Raw genomic sequence first — 23,731 nt, forward strand, 5'->3', positions numbered from 1 at the left:
ATTATGTGCCCTAAATGAGCTTTCCCACGCCGAGAGAACGCTTCATAAACTGCACCATTGGTTTCCAAATGGGGGGGGGTCGTCAGGAATTTTTCAGTTTATCTCTTTCCTGAAAGGTAACTTTCAGGAAAGAGATAAACTGAAATGTTATGAAGACTGAGTTTAGCTAATTAGCATTGGCAAATGATGTGAGAAAGCAAGCTTATACAGCATCAGCAAAAAAAAGACACCTCCCATTTTACCTATTTATTCCCTCTAATAGTTTTGTCTTGTTAGTTCTTCCTTGAATTTATTTAAGCTATCAACTTCCACAACAACAGATAGAAATCTGTTCCAGCAATCAACCACCTGCTGGCTAAAGGCAAACTTCCGCGCATCTATTCTGCAACTGTCCTTCCTGAATTTGAATTTGTGCACCCTCGTTGTGGTCTGAGCAAGAGGATGAATCCCATCAACATTGAGCTTGCTCAACCCATTCAAAGCCTTAAACACCTCATTGAGATTACCTCAGAGGTGCCTAGCCTCCAGATGCTGCAGTTTGCAGAACTTAAGCCTTTCTTGGTAAGAGCACCCTTTGTTCCACTCACCAATCTTCATAAATATCATTGATCAATATAGAAAACAATCCTGTTGCAGTAGCATACTGTCATTAACCACCCTGCCAACCTTTGTATCATCTGCAAACTTGGACAATACGCCTGATGTGCTTTCATCAATATCATGGATAATTATAGAAAACAACAGACCCAACACCAAATCCTATGGGACTCCACTATTAACATTAATCCACAAAGAGAAATGTCCATTGATTACCATTCTCTGTCTTCTCCCCCTCAGCCATCACTTTATCCATAGCAGCAACTTGCTCTTAATGCTACACTGCTCCAATTTGTACAGTAGCCTTTAATGTGTAACAGTATCAAAAGCTTTCCTGAAATCGAAGTATATGATATCAAATTTATTTTTTGCATCCAGTTCCTTTAATACTACCTCGTAGTATCCAATCAAATTGGTCAAACAGGATTTCCCCTTAACAATTCCATGCCTTGTCTGAAGTATAATTGCAGCCTTGCCTAGATGATCGTGCATTACTCCATTATTTTCCCTGGAACAGAAGTTAAACTAACAGGTCTGTAATTACTCATTACCCTGTGATCCTTCATTTGTGAATTGGGATACATTTGTACATCTCCAGTCTACAGGGACCTCACCTGAATCCAAGGATGCTTTCATAATTATGGCTAAGGGTTGCCTCCCTTAATATAATTGGATAGATCCCATCCAACCCAGGTGTGCCTTTCTTGTGTTTAACATCAACAATTTCTCTTCCACTTTATTCTCAGTCATTATAAAATCATTTAGCTCCCTGTTAGAGCTTGATAAACCTCCAGCACCCCTTCCTTAAAAAATTCCTCGTGTGAATGCAGATCCAAGATACCCATTCAGTTTGTCAGCAACCTGAGTAGAATCATCTACAGTCAAACCAATAATATTGACTGGACCAATTTGATTCACCACCTTCTAGTGTTTACATAAGTAAAAGAAATCTTTGCTATTTTTGCATCCTTTGCCAAACATTTCTCATAATCTACCTTCACTCGCCTGACCTCCTTTGTGACTTGATCACATAGGAGGTCATTTTACTTCTTTACGACGAGTCTCATCAATTCATCTGACATCCATTTAGACCTATTCCTTGAAGAGCATTTCTTAGTTGGCATGAAAAGCGTAGTAGCAACTATGATTAATTCCTTGAATACTTCCCAATTAGAATTTGCTGATGGTAACATCATTGGTTGTTCTCACTATATAGAATTTAAAAACTGTCGGAGACCACTGTAGTTACCTTTACAAAAGCAATAACCCCTCCTTTTACCCTTGATGGTAGTTACATCTTTAAGTAAATCCCAAATCAATACACTGCAATCACTGCCACTTAGTGGTTCTTTTATATGCAGATTCTTAATACATGAATAATCACTGCTGATAATCAGATCAATAGTATTACTCCCTCTTGTTGCCTCTACAACATTCTGCTGTAGAAAACCAATAAATCAGTGAAATCCAGTAAAACTAGTCATTCAGTAAATCCACGTCTTGCTCCTTGCTATATGCTAGTCTGAGTGTCAACCCGCAAATTCCAGTCAACATCTGGAAAGTTAAAATTCCCCATTATATGATATTCTGCTTTACTGACCCACTCTATTTCTCTGTACAGCTGTTCTTTGTACTCATCAGAGTCATTAAGTCTATAATACACTTCTAATCTCATTTTTGCTTTCCCAGTGCTTCTGTTACATCAAACTGACTCAGCATTGCATTGCCCCCCCCCCCTGTCAACTGGATGCACTGCCTTAGATTTTATGTGCTCCTTAACTAAGAGCATAACTCTTTCCCCCTGCCCCAACCCTGCCTGTTCTTTTTGTATACTGTTATACTGGGTTGTTGTTTTATTACTTCTTACTATTATTATTATGTTCGGGCTCCTCTGGACAACACGTCTGTATAGCGGGACGTTTTCCTTCCTTAGTCACTTGTTCTGTCATAACCCCAGTATACTCATGTGACTGTCTAGTGGGTTTTTTATATTAGGACAATGGTCTCGGCCCTCGGTAACCCTATTCAACGGAAGGGAATAGGGACTGCAGCTTCGACCAGGGCGTTGTGATAATACTCAAACTCTTTCCAATTATAGGTAGAAATTCGAGTACCCGCGGTAACAGTTCTATTCAAATCCTGAATCTAATCTAATCCTGAATATCTACTGATCGTCGTGTGAATAGAGGATAGGTCTGAGGCATATTTTTAAACAAAACATAGTTTAATACAATCTACTATAGAACTAATACATGTATAATAACTACTGCCCTAGTGGCAATGACAAGCAAATCCTAAATCATCTAGTTACACTAATATAACTGCTTTCATGGATTTAAGAGTTTTTAGCATTATTGATCTTTGGAAGTTAATGGGCTCCTCACATAGGTGTTCTTCGTGTGGGTACTTCATCTCAGGCAAGAACTGACATATGACATAAAGGTTATACAAACATAGTGGGTGTCAATACTAAAATACCGCGCTATAAGATACATCACTTTACCTATCGTTAATTTGTGAAACCGACAATGTGAATGATGCGCTATTTAAGATAGCAGTATTAGGGTATTCTATACTTAACAATACTAGCATAATAAATCATATTCAATGAGGAGTAAAGTTTATGCACAACTGCAGGGAGTAATTAGAACTTACCGAAGTTACGCCGACTCCATCGGCTATTTACGGGGCTCGAGGTCGGTCTCTCCATTGTTTTTCTACCTTACTCTATCTTCTCACCTAGACTTCCTTGCTTAGCTCGCAATTATTCTTTGCTACTCCCAAGCTGCTTGTTCTCCGTTTTGACTTCACGTTCTCCAGCTCTTGCTGTCGCACTGATATTCTCTCCTCCTACTGCCCCTAGGTCTGCCACCCTCTTGGTATTATGCACCTTATCGCGTGAACTTTCGTCAACCCCCGGTGTCCGGTCGAGGGTGGGGGCACCTTATTCTCACGCCAACGCGATCGATAAACTTACCCGTATTTGCCAGAGAGAGCGAAAGCTCATATTTTTCTGGACTGGTAAACTGCCTTCAGCCTAACGACTGCTTATCTCGCGTAGCGACAACAGTAAAAGGGGGGTTGATACAATATTCAGACGTGTGAAGCCTCGGCCTTCCTGAATTTTGGACTCTTATCGCTAACACGAGCTGGTAGTCAAGTTTGTCCTGTGTGTTTCTTAGTAATGTTTTCATTGGAATACACAAGGAAACAAAAACACCTCTTTTAGCATAAGGGATATGGTAAAAGGGGGAGGGGGGATACGAAAAGTAGAATGTAAAATGAATGCATTTTACAATACATTGTATTTCCAATATTTAAATTCTGCTTTTTATTGGAAAATACAAGTTGGGAGAACTGTTCTTATGTAACATGCTGCTGATAATGTTTAATTTTTCATCCGGATTCCATATATCAAGCTTATATTAGCTTTTTACCTCCAACTCACATAATAGAAAATTGAAAATTTACATAACTGGTGTCTGTTTTCTCGTAGACTGTATTTTTGTTTGATGTATATATTATATAATATTTTATATATGTTATATATATATAATTATATATATTATATAATATAATAATATATAATATTTATTGAATATATAATTTATTGATTATTGGTATTACTGAGGCAACCAGGAAGGAAGTGGAATGTATTCCACTTCTAGAAACAATTTCATGTTGACATCCTGGTTATTGAGGTAAAAACAGAACACATCCAGTGGATCTTCCTTATTTCCAAATCACATGAATATCATTCATACTTGGAGTCACTCTAGTTGGGTGTGGGAGTGGTGGAAAGAGAAAGGCAGTAAACTCAAAGCATTCCATGAACTCGCATGCTAAAAGGAATAAGAAATTTTCTTATTCAGTTAATTGAATCCTTCATAAACATGCCATTTGACTTGCATGTTTGTACCCACTCAATCTCTGCTACACAGAACTGCAGTTTTACAATATGGCATTTACAAAACAGAGATATGGATTCGTGTAGAGCTTATTTTGCTCATCAGAACTCTTTAAACAGTGCCAAGAGGAATTTGAATATAAATTGCATGAGATATATATACAAAATATAAACCCAAAATAATTGGATGTCTATCAGTGCTAACAGAAGTGATTCTTGATCACTTGATGCATCAGCAAATGTATAAAGTCACCAATAAAATTACTCAAAAGAAAGTCACCTGCTGGACACTCTTTCAGTGGTGATACTGTATAGATGCTCAAAAATATCCATCCATATATGTGTTAAGGGTTTAAGAATTCAAAACTCTAGATAAATAAAAAATGCATTTTGAAAGGTTTATTCAAAACAAATTTCCCACTTTTTTTTTTTTTTTTTTTTTTGTGTGCCTGGTTTTATTTAAGTAATCTGTGTCAATAGCTAGAATTCCCAAATTTGTATCTTTTCACAGAAACTGTAAATCAGAATTATTGAGTGATGATTTAGCAGCTTATTGCCATTTTGAAGATTGACAAATGCAATTCATGGTTTCATCAAGAGAGAATGCTCATATTGTAAATTAAACAATGGAGACATTCAATAGAATTTCTTGGGTAGCATTATGATAAGCAAGAATCTTTTGTTGCTGTACTTTCCAGATGTCACCTGACTGCCTTTTTCTCAGGGGAGTATAAGGAAAGAGTGCAAAGCATTGCATAGAAAATTGCTAATATTACTTTTGTAACTTAGTATCGAATATTTGCATTTATACAAATGTGTTGAATCATACTTGCAGGAAGAGTCACTTGTCATGTTAGAGGGTATATGCATAATACAAGGGTTGTTCAAAAACTTTGTATTATGCACATTACCCCTTTTGAGGTAATGTACTTAGTCCACCAATTTTCCCACTCTTGGAAGCACTTCTGAAAAGCCAGTTTATAAATCACTCAAGGCTTAGCTATCATATTATGCTTTGTTCTTTATACTTCATCCAATCTATGTTCTTTCAGTGTGTTCTCATCCTCTCTCACCCTTCTTCCAGGATAGTAAAAAAAAAAAGTCACATGTAGCCATATCAGGTGAATCATAGATTGCCAGATTCAAGCAGTTCAGTGTTTGGCCAAAAAACTCTGTACAAATAGCACATTATTATGGTGAAGCAACCAGTCTCTGAAGAAAAGAGTAATGCCTTTTCTGGTCAAACTGCATCACAAAGGCATCTCAGAACTTCAATACGAAACTCTATTAATTGTTTGTCCTTCCGGAACTTTTTTATGGTAAACTACCCTCACAGTCAAAAATGCTAGCAACACAGCTTTCATATAAGGTTGAGACACATTACTCATTACAAGTTTGATTGTGTGGGTCATTCTGTATTTGGTGTAACAGCTTGGGCTTATGTTCAGCTTATATCCATGATTCAGCCTTAACTGCTAATATCTTTTTAAATTTCATAACTTTAATTTCATGCAGAGACATTATTTACCATTAGTTATCATAGAAGGTTCGTATACTATAATCTCTATAATTTTGAATATAACTCAACCACTGAATATATCAGTGGTTGAGTGCCTGTTTAACTATCAGAATTTTCCAATTATGCTTTTACAGCAAAAATAATTGCCATGACTTTTTCCCATTATAGTTTCACTAAGTTTTAAGATTAAGCATTAATAAATTCATTAAATTTAATTCATTATGTAAATGAATGCTAATATCTAGCCCTCTAAATCTCTGCATAAATACACCATTTAGCCAGCTTTTATATCCCCATGTCCTTTTTTTTAATCCACATTCTCTTTTCACTTTAACACACTCACGACGGTGCTCTATGCATGATTGCTACTTGTCACTCATGCAAAACAAGTCATGATCATATTGTTGGCAAGAAACTTGCAAATTATCATCAAGCAGTTTGCTCATAGAATAATCTGTCTGTTGTGCATAATGGAAATAACTTACATTTCTTCATCATTGTTCTGCGGTTACAACTTTTCCTTAAGTCAATCGCTAATCTCCTACATAATATTCTTCTTCACTTCTCAAAAGCTTTTTTACCCATTGCCATTCTTATTTCTTTCCTGCCCTTTGTATTTTCCTCCATTTGGCTTTCCAAATATCTATACTTGCTCATTTGTTCTAGTATCTTTCTCCTATTTCCGTATTTAACTTGCACCTTTCTCTTCTCACTCTTATAACCTTTTTGTTCTCTCAATATTTATATAAGCTTCCTTTAGCCTCTTAATTAATAAAGATGATACACAGGAGAAAACCTGCATACTGTATGCACGTCCTGAAAGGAAAAAAATATGAAATACAAATTACATGGGAGGACTAGATAGACACTGGACTGGATGAATGCCAAAAAAAAAATTTGATTCTAGGGATGGAGAAACTTGGTACTTGTTAGTTGCCAACCTCTCTCTCTCTCTCTCTCTCTCTCTCTCTCTCTCACACACACACACACACACACACACACACACACACACACACACACACACACACACACATAGCATCTCAAGAAGAAGGGTATGAGATCGATGCCATCTCTGAAAGAGATTGGCAGCCAGCAAGTTTCCCTTTCACTTGGATCATGAATTATTATTTATATCATGGTGTATTTGAGTAATTTTAATTGAAATACAAAATGCCACTTTACTGTCTTTTATAGCACTAATATTATTTATCAGCATCCTGAGAAGTATTAACATGTTGAAAGTGTAGTCTGTATCAAAATGGAAGGATAATATCATGAGTTACAGAGATTCTGCAATTTGAAGTTTGCCTGCATCAAGAAATAAAAGCATGCTTAAAATAGGTGAAATTTCAAGCCCTCATGTGGCTCCTTGTTATGCATTCTACTATGGACAATGATTTGTTGTTGTTAGCAGCAAATTAAATGAACAAAGGCAAAAATGCTAGTAATTTGATCCTTTACCAATCAGCTAAAGTAACTAATCAGCCTTTTTATGCAATGTGTACTACATAAAAAATTAAAAGAATGTTTTATTTCTTAATTCAGACCTGTTGGTTATGTGCACTGTTCATTCCATTCACTTCTAACTTTTTAGGGGCTTTACGTGACTTGATTTTCTTTACACCAACCCTTTTCCAAAGTTGTTCTTTAATTTTCAATGTTTAATTTCTGAAACTGGCAATCATTGTGAGAATCTGTCTGGCAATTAGTGTTGTTCATTTGTACATTTATTCTTTCTTTATTGCTATTTTGCTTTTTTATGTTTATTTTTATTTTTTATTCTTTATTCTCGTTTTGGTATAGGGGTGGTTGAGGCTCATAGGAACAAAAAAGCTCCTTGCCTTACCCATAAACCTATCAATAGCATTAATTATTTTGCTGTATTTATTTCATGCTTTAAATGTTTTTTTAAATTTTAATCTTAAATTTAATCTTTAACCACATTTTCATTTCCCATAATAAATTGTATTAACTCTAATTTTGCTATAGGTAGCCAGAGATAGTGATATTCGTATCATGATTGATGCAGAACAATCATATTTCCAACCAGCTATTAGCCGTATTACAACGGAACTAATGAGGAAATATAACAAGGACAAAGCCATAATTTTTAACACTTATCAGTGCTATTTAAAGGTAATGTATACATTTCAACTGTTGATGGTAAAAATTTGTTGCGAAATATACCACATGTTTTAATGGTTTGATTTCAGTCAAAATAAAAATTAAGATATATTCAAATCTGTTACAATATTTAAATTTAGAAAACACCTGTGATTAATTTTCAAAAGGATTGGAAATTAGGTGCTGAAACCATTTAGAAAGGTTCTAAATTTGGAAACAGGTATAGAAAAATATTGCTCACTTTTATTTTCTTGAACCAAAGTAGATAAACTATGTTGCACGTTATGCTGCACAGAAGTAGACATTAACTTTTATTCATATAATTTTACTGTCTGTGTAATACTAAAGATTCATATAGATAAAATATAACTGAATTTTTGTATGTCATGCATAGGTGATTATAAACTAGATAAGGAATAAAAACATGCTCCACTATTAATTCTTAACCGATTAACCTTTTCTGGAATACATACATATACATAAGTTTTTCATGTGTGGGCTGTCAGAAGTATTTATGTATATATTTTTCCAAGGTCATTTAAAATGTTTCAGGTGATATGTCCATTCATATGAAAATTGTTGTAAGCTTTCAGTTAGTGCTGACATTGCTTATCTAGTTTTGAAGTAAGTTTATAATTTGCTAGTTTATAATAGATGGCCACACAAAAATAACTCTTGCAATAAGATTAGAAGGGAGTTGTGCCTGTCAGCAATTGTTATATGATTTGAGCTAATAAAAGCCAAAATTCTCTTGATTCAGATCCATAATTTGATTGAATTGAATCAAGTGGTACATAAATAGATGTAGAAGATGTGATTATTGCTGAATCAAAAAAAAAAAAAAAAAAAAAAGAAGTAATGATGTAATGAAATTTTTTTGCTTTTTTTTATGATTGTCAAAAATAATGCTTTATTTTTGACAATAACTTCACTCTAATCTTGGACAACCAACTTAAAATAAGTACAAATTAATAGTTAAAAGCACTTATGTACAAAGTTTTCATTTTTTTTTTGCAAATTTTCATGAAGAAAATGTCTACACTTGTTTGTCTAGCCCACTTTTAACTAACTCACTCTAGAAAGGTTAATAATAGTACAGTCACATTTGGCTATTCATATTGCAACTTTATTGATAATAGAACAGCAAAAAATCTTTGAGGTGTTTCCTTACTAAATAATAATAAAAAACTTAATGGTGTAACAATTAAACATACTAATTTCATCTTGTCAGCAAGTCTGCCTCCAAATTATTGGAGAGGATGGAAGGTGGGTAGGGGAGAGTTTTATCCCCACTTTAGCTGATACTGTATAAGCTTGCTTTCTTGCATCATTTGCCACTATATGGGCATGAAACATAGGTGTTTTTTTTTTTTTTTTTTTTTGCAAGTGCAGCAGAAGTGTGCAGCTAAATGCTTTATTTATAAATAAAGGTAATTTTGATGATATGAGAGATGGGGGGGGGGGACTGTATTCGTTTTATCTTGTTCCAGAACTGAAACTGTTTCAGAGTTATTGAGAATAAGCTGGAATTGATATATGCATTAGTAATTAGAGAAAAAAAAAAAAAAAAAAAAACAGCGCACACACACACAAATGACATTAATAAAAGACATATATCCATATAATACCACAGGTTTATCCCTACATTTCTAAAGAGGGCAAGAAAGCAAGATGGATTCAGTGTAATGGCTTCTGAACTTAATTGCCAAATTTTAAAAATCAAGAGTTATCCCCATTAAAGATATAGGACCTTGTCTACAAATACAAGTGTTGCTGAAAATTAGCAAATGGGAAGCAAGCTCTTTTTTAAGAAGTAAGACAGCACAGAGTTTTAAAAGGATTGAAGTTAGTAATTAAGTTTTCTTCTCACTGAGAATAAACTTAGAGATCAGCATTTGTGAAACTGATGGATATTTTAAAAGTTTTAGTTGTTTATGTAGAACAGGGTTTGTCAAACTGGAAGGTGGAATGTAGTGTGCTCTGGAGAGAATTTCCATTCAGTAGGTCACTAATGTTCAGAAGGGAAATAGTAGGTGAAAGAACAGAACCTTGGGGAATTCCCACATTAGTTGAAAAATTAAAAGCTATCTATCTACAGTCACATGCAGTGAGTTGTGATCAGAGAGGAAAAAACTTGACTACCCAGCTGCAAAATTTAGAATATAAACCATGAGATGAAGGCTGGTTTAGATCTGTATGAAACAAAATCCTTAAAATCTGTATGAAACAACCAAATGTTTAGATCTGTATGAAACAACCAAAAGCCTTAAAACTATTGAGAGCAGCTGCTTAATGTTCTTTGCCATCAAATTTATCCAGTGATGAGTACAGTAATGCCAGCTATCACCATTGAATTGACACTGATGGAATTCGTATTGGCAATTATTGAGAAGATGGAAGGTTTCAAGATAGTGTAAAAGTTGGTGGTTGTTGCGTTCTCCATTATTTGAAAAAAGAGTTAAGGTAAGTGTGATGGGACGATAAATATTATTAGAAGGGATTTTTCACCCTCTTTTTAGGAATTTGCTGGTGTATGCAAATTCCATGAAGAAAGCAAAAACACCAGTGGAATAAGGGAATGTAAAACAGGAAAGCTCTGGAGCACAGGTTTCGAAAATAAGTGCCACCAGCATCTTAAGAAATTCTTGACACTAATATTGTTCACAATTTTTCAGTTTTTTTTTTTTTTTTTTTTGTCAGAAGACCAAAGGAGGCATTGAAAAATGTATTTGGTATGGTAGGAGGACCTTTACCAAGATCATTGATGAAAGAGTTTGAGGAAAAGTTTGTAATAAGTCAGCTTTATCTTTAGATGAGGATGCAGTAGAGTCATCAGGACAGATGTGGAAGTATGGATAGACAAAAGTTTGAAGGCAGTAGTTTTGGTAAGAAACAGAAGGCTTGACTACTATTAGAACAAGAAGCAAGTTTACTCTTTCCAAAATAAAGTTGAATTTATTTATTACTTGTTTACAACTATTGCAAACTTTAGTGTAAGCAGAAAATGAAGCTGGAGATTTGAATAAAAGCTAACTGGGATATGCTATATTCTTATATTGAAAAGCCCTAGTACACTGATTGGAAGGCCATGGTTTAGAAAAAGGACAGGAGTTTAGTGTGTGAGAAAGAAAAATTTCATCCCTACAGAAATAAATTCACGCGTGCAATTTAAGCAAACATTAGAATTACAAGATTTAAAACAGTAGTCAAACCAAAGAAAGAGAAGAACCAAAATCATGCAGAACATTCCATTTTGTACCCTTGTAATGTCAATGACACAGGGCTGAGGATGGCAATGGAACTAAAGCTCCACTGGGGAGACAAGTATCACTGAAACCAAAAACTTAATATTAACAAGTACTTTATAAGGTTTTGAAGGTGAGAAAAAAAATCAAGAGCATTAGATATATGGTTAGGTTTATCTTATGTTCTAGTAGGTAAATGAACAAGTTATGGGGGCAAGAGAAGAATGAGATCTTTATTACAAACATTCAGTTATGGAACTAGACATTTTGAGTGGTGTTGCAATGGCTCTTCATGGCCAGAAGGTCAGGGGTTTACAAAATAACGGGGCCATAGATTATAATGAAAATTACAGAGAAAAGTTAACTGTAAATAAAAAAAAAACAGGTGCAAAGTAAAAATAATATCTGCAAATATAGATCATATATACATAGTTTGAGAGAAGGATAAATAAATAAAATGAGAGTATAAATACAGATGGGAGTAAATGTCATTATCCACATACTTCCTCTGAGAGTGTGCAAGATACAATATTTGATACTTGGTGTCTGTTTTGATCAGTGCAATTTCAGTGGTAGTTGAAGGCAATCAATGTTTGCTTTAAAGGTATAATGAGATATTTTCAGTATAGGAACTTCTTTGCCTAAAGTTTGACTTCTTGGTGTAAAAATGCAGAGGAACATGCCAGAATTCTGGTATGGATCATTTCCCAAATAAACCTCAGCAAGGAACTACATGAGAGTATCAGCTTAATCTCAATCACCTTCTTATCAAGAAATTCTACCACATAAGAAGAAAGTCATTAAAGCTCCTGCAGCCTCATTACTAGGTTCAAGTTCATTACTGGGTTATACTTTAATGTAATTCATTTTAATGCAACCATGTACAGTGAAACTTCTCCTAACGGACATCTCTCTACAACGGACATTTTCAAATTCCCCAACTCACCTCCATTGGTTTTAACGTGTTTGGAGCTTCTGTCTAGCGGACATTCTCTGTAACGGATGCGGACAGGCAATCTGCACTGTTGATGGAACACACAGAGGCGGGCAGCAGGCAAACGTTTGTTTATTGACCGTACGACTCGCAGTAAGCTTAACGCGCGATTCAAATCTTTTTCAACTATCGCATAAAAAAAAAGATTGCGTTAACTGGAAATTTGCATTGTGGAAAGTGAAAAGTGGTATCATTTTTCAAATAGCGTTAACTGAATATCGCATTAATCGAACTCGCATTATGCGAGGCCTAGCTGTACTGTCAAGGGTAGAGGGAAAGGCTTTTGCTTTCATAAGGATGACTACAGTAGCCTTAGACAGTTTTTAAAATCTATGCAGTGGGACGAACTGATGATATTACCAACAGCAAATTCTAAATGGGAAGTATTCAGGGAACTAATCAATGAAGCTATTAGGCTTTTCATGCCAACAAAGAAATACTGTTCAAGGCTTAGACCTAAATGAATGTTAGATGAACAATTGACACATGTGGCAGAGAAGAAAAGTGCATGGAATGCATATAAATTAACAGGTGATAACAGAAGCCTATGGTAGATATAAATTAGTCTGTAATAAAGTCATAAAGGAGGTTATTGTAAGCAGATTATAAGAAATCTCTGGTGAAGAAAGCCAAGAAAAGCAGCAAAGATTTCTATTCTTATATTAATGGTAGAAGGAAGGGGTTGAATCATATTGGGCCACTTGATGATTATGGGTTAACTGTTGATGAAAGGTGGACCTTTACCACCCACATCCATGAGTGGCTACTTTGAAGGCTGGAATCTTTCTCATCTCTAATAAGGATGCGCTAATTGCTGATTGGCTCAGATTGTCCTAAATCACATGAACATATGCCAATAAATTTTGTCTGACGATTTTAAACTTTCAATTTATAAAAAAATTGCAAAAATAAATAAATATAAAAATGGCATTGTGGTTAGTGATCGGCACAAAACAAGGGCTACCTGTACTTGGATTTCAGGAAAGCTTTTGGTACTGTTGCACATAAGACTGCTGTACGAACTGGAGCAATATGGCATTAAGGGCAAGTTACTCCTATAGATAAAGGGATGGTTAAGTGGAAGAAGACAGAGAGTAGTTATCAATGGTCAGTGCTCTTCGTGGACTAATGTTATCAGTGGAGTTCTTCGGGGTTCAGTGCTGGTCCCATTGTTGTTTTCAGTATTTGTTAATGAAGGTATATCAGGCTTAATGTCTAAGTTTGCAGATGATGCTAAGGTTGGCAGTGTGGTTAACAACAGTAATGATGATATGCTACTGCAACAAGATTTAGAAAAATCAGATCAGTGCACTGAGAAATGACAGTTGTGTAACATACACAAATGCAAGATACTTGCATATGGGTAGCAGTAATCTCAGTGTAACGAATCAACTGTGTAAAGCTACACGCAGAGTAATAAAAATGAAAAAGATCTGGGATCATTGTGCAGTCAGATATGAAATTCTCTGAGCAGTGCAGACATGCTGCCATGGCAGCTCACAGGGTTTTGTCAATGATATATAGAAACTCTGCTAGAAGGGATAAGGAGATGATTATCCCTTTGTTGAAGGCCAAGGTTAGGCTACATCTAGAGAATTGTATACAGGTCTGGAGGCCTCACTTTAGGAAGGATGTGAATCTGCTGGAAAAAGAAGGGCAATCAGATTGGTGATGGGAAGAAAAGGGTGCCCTTACCTGGAAAGGCTTCAGTTCTGCAAATTGCAGCATCTCGAGACTAGGCACTTATGGGGTGAACTGAATGAGGTGTTTAAGGCCTTTAATGGATTGAGTGATCTGAATGCGAATGGCATTCTCCCTTTTGCTGAGAGCACACACTTGAAGGGGCGTAAATAATTTAAGTTGAGGAAGGATGATTGCAGGGTAGATGTGGGGAAGTTTTCCTTCAGCACCAAGTGGTTGATTGTTGGAATAGGCTTTCATCTGTTGTGGAAGTAAATGGTTTGAATAAATTCAAGAAATAACTGGAAAAATTCTTGTAAGGATGGATGAAGTGTGTATGGGTTTTTTTGCTGATGCTCTATAAGCTTGCTTTCTTGCATCATTTGCTGCTGCTACTACTACTACTGGGGAAAACCAGGGAAGAGATTGGTTGTGCAGATGACTGGAGTGGCTTGTAGGGCACCATATGATGGTGATGTCATCATTCAGGGAATTGCTGGTTCCTGCTTAGGATCAGGTGGTTGTGGGGAGAGTCGATGCATGTGGTGCACAGCCATCTACGATGAATGAGAAGTGAGGAATGTGCAAGCCTGTGATTATGATTTCTATAGTGTCAGTTGACAGAAATTCTTGAGGTCACATTGACATTCTGGACTTGTTCAGGCATCTAATAGGGTACAAAGTGATCTGATAGGTAGGGGCAGGAGTGAAGAGAGCATATTTTTGGGATTGTTCTAAGCCAGGCAAGCAGAATCCTCCAGCACACAGATCCCAGAATGAGGGAGATTGAGGGAGATATGATGAATACAGTCAACATCTAGGTTGAGTGTACTTGACTATTTACTTGTAAACTTCCATCTGCATTTTGGAAGTTGATAGCTTAAATAAATTCAAGGAAGAACTGAACAAACTTTTGGAGTGAATGGATGGATGGATGAAATGGAAAGGGTTTTTTTTTTTTATGTTAAAAACGTTTTTACTTACTGGCATTATTTGGAAAAAAGCGTTCCGTTACCTAGAAGTCATCATGTTACCTGATGCGCATGTGTTGTACTTATTGCTGCAGTGACACAAAAAGTACAATTGAGCAGTGATGCACTACGTTATATCAGCATACTGATTAATACGCGAGTGACTGTGCCAAAATCTACAGCCCAGTGTTCAAAGGAATATCATGAAAAAAAGAAGAAAGGGAAGTTGGACAGAAATATGAATCCAGAAGAAATTCAACAAGTGTTTCATTATGACTGGGAGTTCTGAAACTGCACCCAAAAAAACTCAAGCTGAAATAATAAAGGAATGTTATGAACGGAAGAAAAGAAAATTAGAAATTCAAACTATTCCAAATAATAATGAAATTCAACCACAGAGTTCTACTATGCCTGATACTTGTCAACCATAGAGTCTACTATGCTTGATACTTATCAGGAATCTAAAACTCCAGCAGAACGAATGAAGGAATATCATGCACGAAAAAAAGCGAAATTAGAAATGGCTAATAATGAGATTTCTGATTACATCCCTATAGTGTCTACACGAGCTGACAGTGAGTTTGAAAAACTAAACTTTTGTATTTTTCAAATGTTTTAAAAACTTTTGAAAAATACAAAAACTCATTTGGATTTAGTTGTAATGTTTGTGATCATTTATGGTTTCAATTAGATTTGAAACCATTTCCAACAACTTCATATGAATTACTTCAAAATGAATTTCATTTACAAGAAGTTAGTACTTTCATGACTTATAATACATGTCATACTTCATTAAAAGATGGCCAGATACCAATTATGGCCATGTCAAATGGATTTATATATCCAACATATTCTACTCATTTGCCTCCACTGGACGTTGTAACTGAGCATTTGATATCACCACGATTACTTTTTATGCAAATTCGTCATTTACGTGATGAAGATGGACAATATGGGATCATTGGACAAGTAATAAATGTACCAGTTAACATAAATACGATCATTCATCAATTACCTAGAGAATTAGATGATGATTATGCCATTAATGTACATGTAAAACGAAGACTCATACATAAATCATCATATCTACAAGGATGTGCGCAGAAGAAAATAGTGAAAATATGGTTACGGTATTTGATAAATTCACCTTTTTGTAAATTCTACTGCATAAAAGTGAGTGACGATTTCTTGGGGACAAATGATAATAGTGAACAGGAACTTCAGAAGAAATTGTGGAACCTGCCAACAATGATGATTAACTATTGTTAATTCAACAACAAACATTATTATGGTCTGAAGATAAATATTTATGTATAGCACCAGGTCAGAAATCATCTTCAACAAGTTTCATATTGATATACATGCAGAACTTTCTTTATGTTTGGGATATGCATGAAAATTTAAAAATGGATGAAAATTATGATGATAGTACATATGATGATACTCCCTTTATGATGATAGTACATAGTGCATTGATAGTACATTTTCTAAAATTCTTACGAAAATAGGCAATGGAGAAAGCATTAGTACCAGATGAACTTAAAATTATAGAATCAAGATTTGTTACCAAAGAAGATGCTACTAATTTGTCTGCAAGGAATTTGACTATTTTTAAGAAATAGTGATGTAAATGCCTATAATACAAATGCTTTAGTTGCAGATGAAACCCATGAAGTCGTTGCACAAGATTTATACCACAGATATCATTCTGAAGAACAGTTAGCAAGTATGCGAAATAAAATTCATAAAATGTCAGTGACTGAAACTGCAGGACTTCCATGCATTCTTCCATTATTGAAAGGAAAACCATACATGATTACTACAAATATAGATGTGGTTGATGGATTGGTAAACAGTGCAATTGGTACTTTAGTATATTTTGAATTTGAGGATGACAAAACAGTTAAACGAGTATGGATGAAATTTCCTGAGTCAGAAATAGGACATAACCTTCGATCTCTATAAACAATATGTGAAAGATAAACATTTACCTAGTCAATCTGTACCTGTTATAAAACACTCAACTAAGATTCCATTCAAGAACAATAGGAAATTAACATGTAGACATACACAATTTCCTTTAATATGTGCTTGTGCTTTGACTATACATAAATCTCAAGGAGGGACCTTCGACAAAGTTGTATATAATTATGAGAAAGATCATCAACGGCAACTTGTATACATGGCATTATATCGAGTGACCTCATTACCAAGTTTATATATTACAAATCCCCACGATGATTTCACATTTCACCATGGCAAAGCTGCTAGTAATATAGAACTTCGTGCTGAACTAGATCGCTTGAAAAATAATAAGCTACCATCTCTATAGGATGAACTGCAAAATTTCATACAAAGTGGTATATCTATATCGTCAATGAACGTACAAAGTTTATGGGCCCATGTTTATGATATCGAAACGGACACAATCTTACAGCAATCCAAAATATTGATATTAAGTTAAACGTGGTTGGATAATGATGAACATATATTACTTAAACCATTCCAATGAGTGACTCAATTTAAAAGGTCAGATGTTCGTAGTGGTGGTGTTGCAATATATCAATGTGAAAGTTCAGCTATCATCAGTACACCATATATCTTTTCCCAACATAATAGCAGCAATGCGACAGTATCAGATGTAACTGGAGACATTTGTGGATCTTTGTGCAAATTCAATAGTGAATCTGTTTTCATCATTGCCATATACATCACTTCAGGGATGTCATTAGATATAATTCAAAAATTCATAAACAAGAATTTTTATGCCGTATTCCATCGAAAGTGCAAAATTATTGGAAGAGCCACTGGATCATATACCTATAGTTCTCGCTGGTGATTTCAATCTAGAGTTAAATTCTGAGACTGGAAAGAAGTTTTGTAAATTTATGAAAGATGTCTTCAATTTAGATATTAAGTCAAATACTTTAGTAAATACTACACGTAATGGAACGGCAGTCGATGGAGTATTCACTTGGGAATTAAAATCATTTGAGTTTCAAAATTATATATCTTATTTCATTGTATTGAAATTATTTTTTCAATAAAAATAATGCAGCAATACTTTTTTTATTTATTTTACTGTACCAGTTTCATAATGAGTTCCTGCAGTAAAGATGTTTTTAATGCTGCTGCTGTGACACTATCAATCTCAGAGTAGAGTGGCAGCAACTCATTATGTACCTGGTACATAATTTTTATATTTTTTTATTTTTTGGCTGATGCTGTATAAACTTACTTTCTTGCATCATCATATGCCTCTACTAATGATAACTGTGATTACAAGTCACCTGCCATCAATGAGGTTAGGTTGTTAATAATAGCAAAACCCTCAGCAAGTTGGAGTTGTGAACATTAAAATTCTATCCACAAAACTCCAGTCTGTAACATATCTTCTCCCACCCTTTCCAACTCAGTTTTAATTCACTTCTTGGCGCCTCCATAGCCAGGTGGGCAGGAGCACCAGTGCGTAGCACACCCTTCTTGATTAGACCAGGGTTCGAGCCCGTGGCCACCAAATACGGAGGATGCGGAAAGGTCAGCGAATGATTACCGCATATCCCGGAGCAATATGGCCTTAGTTGCTAATGCTCCTAAAAACCAAATAACAAACAAACAAACAAACAATTCACTTCCTTACTGCCATACAGACTTGATGCTTGCATACATAAGTTTCAAGTCTGGGAATGCTTTTGCTGCATTTCATAAGAAGAATCTCTCATATCTTGCCCATCCTATCTAAGTATATTATGCATGCCATTGTGAAATGCATCGTTGATATTGTGCCCTAGCCACAGATCAAACTTTCTCATTTTATTCACAAGTCCTGCAGTTGCTATAAACACAGTTCAGACTAAGTGTTCTTGTATTGCTTACTTCCCTGGCACATTCCTTAATCCTTTCACAAGTGAGTTTTAAAAAAAGTATGTAGGACATTAGGGGTAAATGTTTTTTTCAAGGAATTTAATTTTCTAAAAATTTAAATGCTTTTGAATATAGTTTTTCCTATTTTGACATTTTAGCTGAGCATTAATGAAATTGTCAAGAATAAAATTGAAATTTAAAATAAAAACAAATTATAACAAAATAAACTCGTTTTTTTTTTTTTTTTTAGACAGCTTTTAGTTTTGCTGTTATGCAGGATGTACTTGAACCTTAATCTGTCATAAGGTTCACAGTACATCCTATATTTGATGGAGGAATTTATTATTATTAATGTGGTAGAACTGATTTGAAATTTTCAGATCAGTTCTACCACATTAATAATAATTCAATTCAATTCAAAAATAGTATGAACATATTTGTCAGTTTTTAGAAACTAAATTCTCTGAATTTAGTCTCTAAAAACTGACAAATATTTTCATACTATTTTTAACATCAACCTTGATATTAAAAGGGATATCCTCTCGTATTATTATAGATTTAGAACTCTATGAAATCTATTAGAAACTTGCAATCAACTAAAAAAGAGACCATACAAAAAGCAGTGATTAAATTTGTATTTCAAGCTTGTTAATTCAATAGTTGCTAAATTTTTTCCCCCTTTTTGTTTCAAGTTATATTTTAAACTGAGTTAGTATATAAATGAGGTCAGTTTAAAATAACTCAGTTTAAAATTTATAGTTGTGGTGTCCCTTAAATATTATTAATTAATGTTTTAGGAAGCTTATAGCAATGTTGTGCTGGACCTTGAGTTGGCAAAAAGACAGAATTTTTATTTTGGAGCTAAGTTGGTTCGGGGAGCTTATATGGAATTGGTAAGATGATTCTTTTATGTATATATATATATATATATATTTTTTTTTAAACACAATTTAACTGCCTAACTACTGGATAAAGCAATATTTTAAAAAAGCACATTTTTTAATTAAAAATTTTAATTAAAAAAAAATTGCATTTAGTAAGTATTACAATCGTTAGTAAAGTATCTAGCAATGGTATACAGAAAGCAGATGGGGAAAAAAAAAGAAAGAAGCTTTTTCAGAAATTAAAAAAATAATAGTAATAAATTGGGTCTATCAGACCATGTACCACTGTTATGTTGTTGTAATACAATGGATTCCAGTTATTTAGGCCACCAGTTAATCGGGGCAACCAGTTAATCGGGGCAACCATTTATTTGGGACAAATCTTAAAGAACAGAACCTAATTGAGAAAATAGCCAGAGTTTTCTCCGCTTAATTGGGACAACATGCCATTTAATCGGGGCAGGAGACCACAGCAATTGTCTCCGACCATACCACGTGGTCCGGTCGGATTTCTGGAGGTCACAACCATAAAACAATAAAAACAATTAGCAGTTTCCGGTTTATTGAGCTTTTGTTAGTGAAATCTATTATAAACAGATAGTAAACTCAATCTTATTGAATTTGCAATAATACTGACAGCTGAAATTCTGTGAGTTTTTACATTGTTGTGGTGAAATGTGCTTCTCCTTCCATGAAATCTTCAATCATGTAAAAAACAAAACTTTTCAGAAGCTTCTTTTCATTCCTATTTTTTAAACTTCACAATTTGTTATTCCATTCTCACTTGCGCATATTGTGTTAGTTGCAATTTGTGCGGTCAGTGTTCTGTGTTATTGATTACTTATCTTTTTTACTGTTTTAAATTTTAACCCCGCCCCCAAGTGTCAGTGAACAGAAATATCAACTAGTTAGTATGTACATATTACAGTATGTATTAATTAAGCTATGCATGTAAGCATAAATTTATTTTGGCAACGTGTGGAAAATATTATTCCAATTTTCACATATCATTTAATTTTTTAATTGGTAAGGTAATAAATTGTAAATTTGTGTTTAATATATCTTTACTTTTATAGCTTGTGGATAATATTCCTCCTATTTTCACTTATTAGAATCGCTGTTTAATAGAATTAAAATTCAATTCACCAACATCATCACAATGACCGACACTACATATTGTATAGAGAATGTACTTTACTATGGTGAGTCCATCGTAAAGTGATTTGATTGTACAGCGAATCAATCGTAAAGCAGGGATCCACTGTATTTTTAACTGTTTACATGAAACTTTGCATAATTGCGGCAGCCGCTGAGTAGGGTCAAAATGCACTAGTCCCGATGTGTCCCAAATAACTGGAATCGACTGTATTTGATAGTCTCACCACTACTAGATTAATTAATAATACTATATTTGATATGTGAACAATAAAAATCTGGTAAATTGAATCAAAATTATTAGAAACAATCACTCAGAAATGGGAACAAATACTAAAGATCATTTGGAATTGTCTTAGTAAGAGAATAATCATTACTAAGATTAATGGCTAATCATTTGATTATTTATATATATATATATACTTTATCTAATATATATAAATATATATTAGATAAAGTATGCATAGATGGAGGTGAAAATTACACGAAGTGCCAGTGACTAGAAGGGTGAGTATAGTAGATATGTAAAAGTTGAAAGAATGTTAATATCCTAAAAGTTATGATGAATTAAGAAAATTATTAGAAATAATTCGTAAAACTATTAGTGTATACAAGGGTGAGACAAACGTTCCAACTATCCTACTTATATCGCTATTTTCATCTTTATTTACTTAACTACTCCTTTTTCCCTTCCCTATCCTCAATTTAATATCTCACCCTATACCATGTACTTGTTCCAAATTATTTAATTCCAATTTCCACAAAATTACAACATTTAAATCCTACACAAAACTCTACATACTTTTATTAATAACACCTTGAGGGTGATGGTCCTTGAGGTTATCACAGACATTCTCCCAGACAAGCTGCACTTGCTAACTGGGAGTCTAAAACGCTGATGGAACTGATATTCGGGTGACACTCAAGTCAAGTGGACCTAATTTCGGCAAAGTCCGCACGGTCTGTGCCAGCCAAATCCTCTGTTTGCACCTTCACGATGGTGGGACTGTTAGTAATCCTGGGTATAACCTCCATGCACAAGTACATGGTGGGTGGCCACCCAGGTGTGAACCAACGTAAGCAGGGATCAGGGTGTGGCGCCCACACCACACCACACCACATGAAGGAACACCGCCCCTCTATGTTACCAGGCAGTACTAGGTGGTAGATGACTCTCATCAACCGGTGCAATACCACCACTTTGCTTATTGGAGGCTTGAAGTGGTGGAACCCATGTTTAGTCTCTAGAGCTAAGTTCCGATCAACCCTTCCCTATCTCTTCCATCATACAGTATGATTGATGACATTTGAAGTTATGATGAACATCGTGGAAAGATCCAATATTCCTTACATTTCGAGGTTACGGCTCTAAAATGGTGTTCGCAGGCCGGCCGCTATCTAGTACACCGGACTGAACCTATTGGTAACTCTCTAGGAGGCTTCCCGATCAGCTAGTGTATAATCTTGCTACCTCTACTCTGCCAGATAGTGACTGGAGGGAGTCCGAGTAGTGTGTATGCCGGGAGCATTGTCGAGGCCACATTATGTCAAGGATCTGGGTATATTCTTACCATGTGTACGCCATATCCAAAATTTCATTACTTCATACAGCAGGTCCCACCCACTTTTTCTTACTATTGAATACACCATGAATTGTCAAACTAATAGAGTAAGCTTATCTGCAAAAAAGATCTAACACTCCCAAGCACTTCCTAATTCATTTCACAAACATACGTGGTCTCGATTCTAATCTCAACGATGTCCATTTCCACTTGCAGTCTGCCAAACCCCATGTACTTTTTCTGACAGAATCTCAGCTATCGGTTGATTCAACTACTGCTCATCTCAGATGCCCAAATTATTTGCTGTATGGTTCATTTCGCCTCAAAGCTGGTACTTGTGCATATGTCTGTTCTGATATTACCTGTGAGAGATTTGCAATTTGGAATCTCCTCTCTTTCATCTTCTCTGGCTTAAAATCTCTCTACATCATTGTCAAATTCATCTGTTGCCTCTACCGTTCTCCCAACTCCACTAATCACTTGGAGCTCTTTGATTTCCTCTCTTTGCAACTTGACTTTCTCCAGTCCAAATTTCCTAACAGTGAGGTAATTTTTCTTGGTGATTTTAATGTTCACAACTCCAGCTGGCTTCCATTTTCTAGTCACACCAACCCAGCTGGTCGAGATGCTGAGGCTTTTGCAATTACTAATGACCTTGCCCAGATTGTTCATTTACCTACAAGAATACCGCACAATCCTAATCATACAGCCAATACGCTTGATCTTTTTCTCACAAACAACCCTTCTAAGTACACGGTCGAAGTGAGAGCTCCTTTAGGCACTTCAGATCACGACTTGGTGATTGTCTCTTCTCCAATGGAACCTTTATCTCATGGCTATTCCCAACCTCATGTTGTTTGGCATTACAAGAATGCAAAATGGGACGACCTGCGAGACCTCTTTTCTTTTTTTCCTTGGTTGGATTACTGTTTCAAAACTTCTGATGTCAACGTTTGTTCAGATCGTGTCAGTGAAATTATTCTTGCAGGAATGGAATCCTTTATCCCACACTCCACTTTAAAATCTTGTCCTTTACCTAAACCTTGGTTTTCCAATAAATTTGCTAAGGCTGTTCAAGATAAGAATGTTGCATATCGTAATTGGCTTGTTTCTAATTCTCCAGTTTCATTTCTGCTTACAACAATTGTAAAGCAGTTATTAATCAGTCCAAACTAGAGTTTGAACAGGCTAAGAATAGAAAACTTGCCTCTTGCCCTAATAGTAGTCAA

At 35.1% G+C, this 23,731-nt stretch overlaps 1 protein-coding gene across 1 annotated transcript in view; it reads left to right on the forward strand.

Annotated features, from left to right (window-relative positions):
• LOC150088670 (proline dehydrogenase 1, mitochondrial-like) overlaps nt 1–23,731 on the forward strand; it is a 228,835-nt gene that overhangs the window by 169,894 nt on the left and 35,210 nt on the right. The window contains exons 9-10 of the mRNA XM_090369616.1: nt 8,013–8,159; nt 19,699–19,794. Of these exons, the coding sequence (XP_090225742.1) occupies nt 8,013–8,159; nt 19,699–19,794 (243 nt within the window). The remainder of the gene's footprint in view (nt 1–8,012; nt 8,160–19,698; nt 19,795–23,731) is intronic.

This window comes from Mastigoproctus giganteus, chromosome 3, assembly GCF_048544385.1.
Source record: "Mastigoproctus giganteus isolate SK-2022 chromosome 3, ASM4854438v1, whole genome shotgun sequence".
Classification (NCBI taxonomy): Eukaryota; Metazoa; Arthropoda; class Arachnida; order Uropygi; family Thelyphonidae; genus Mastigoproctus; species Mastigoproctus giganteus.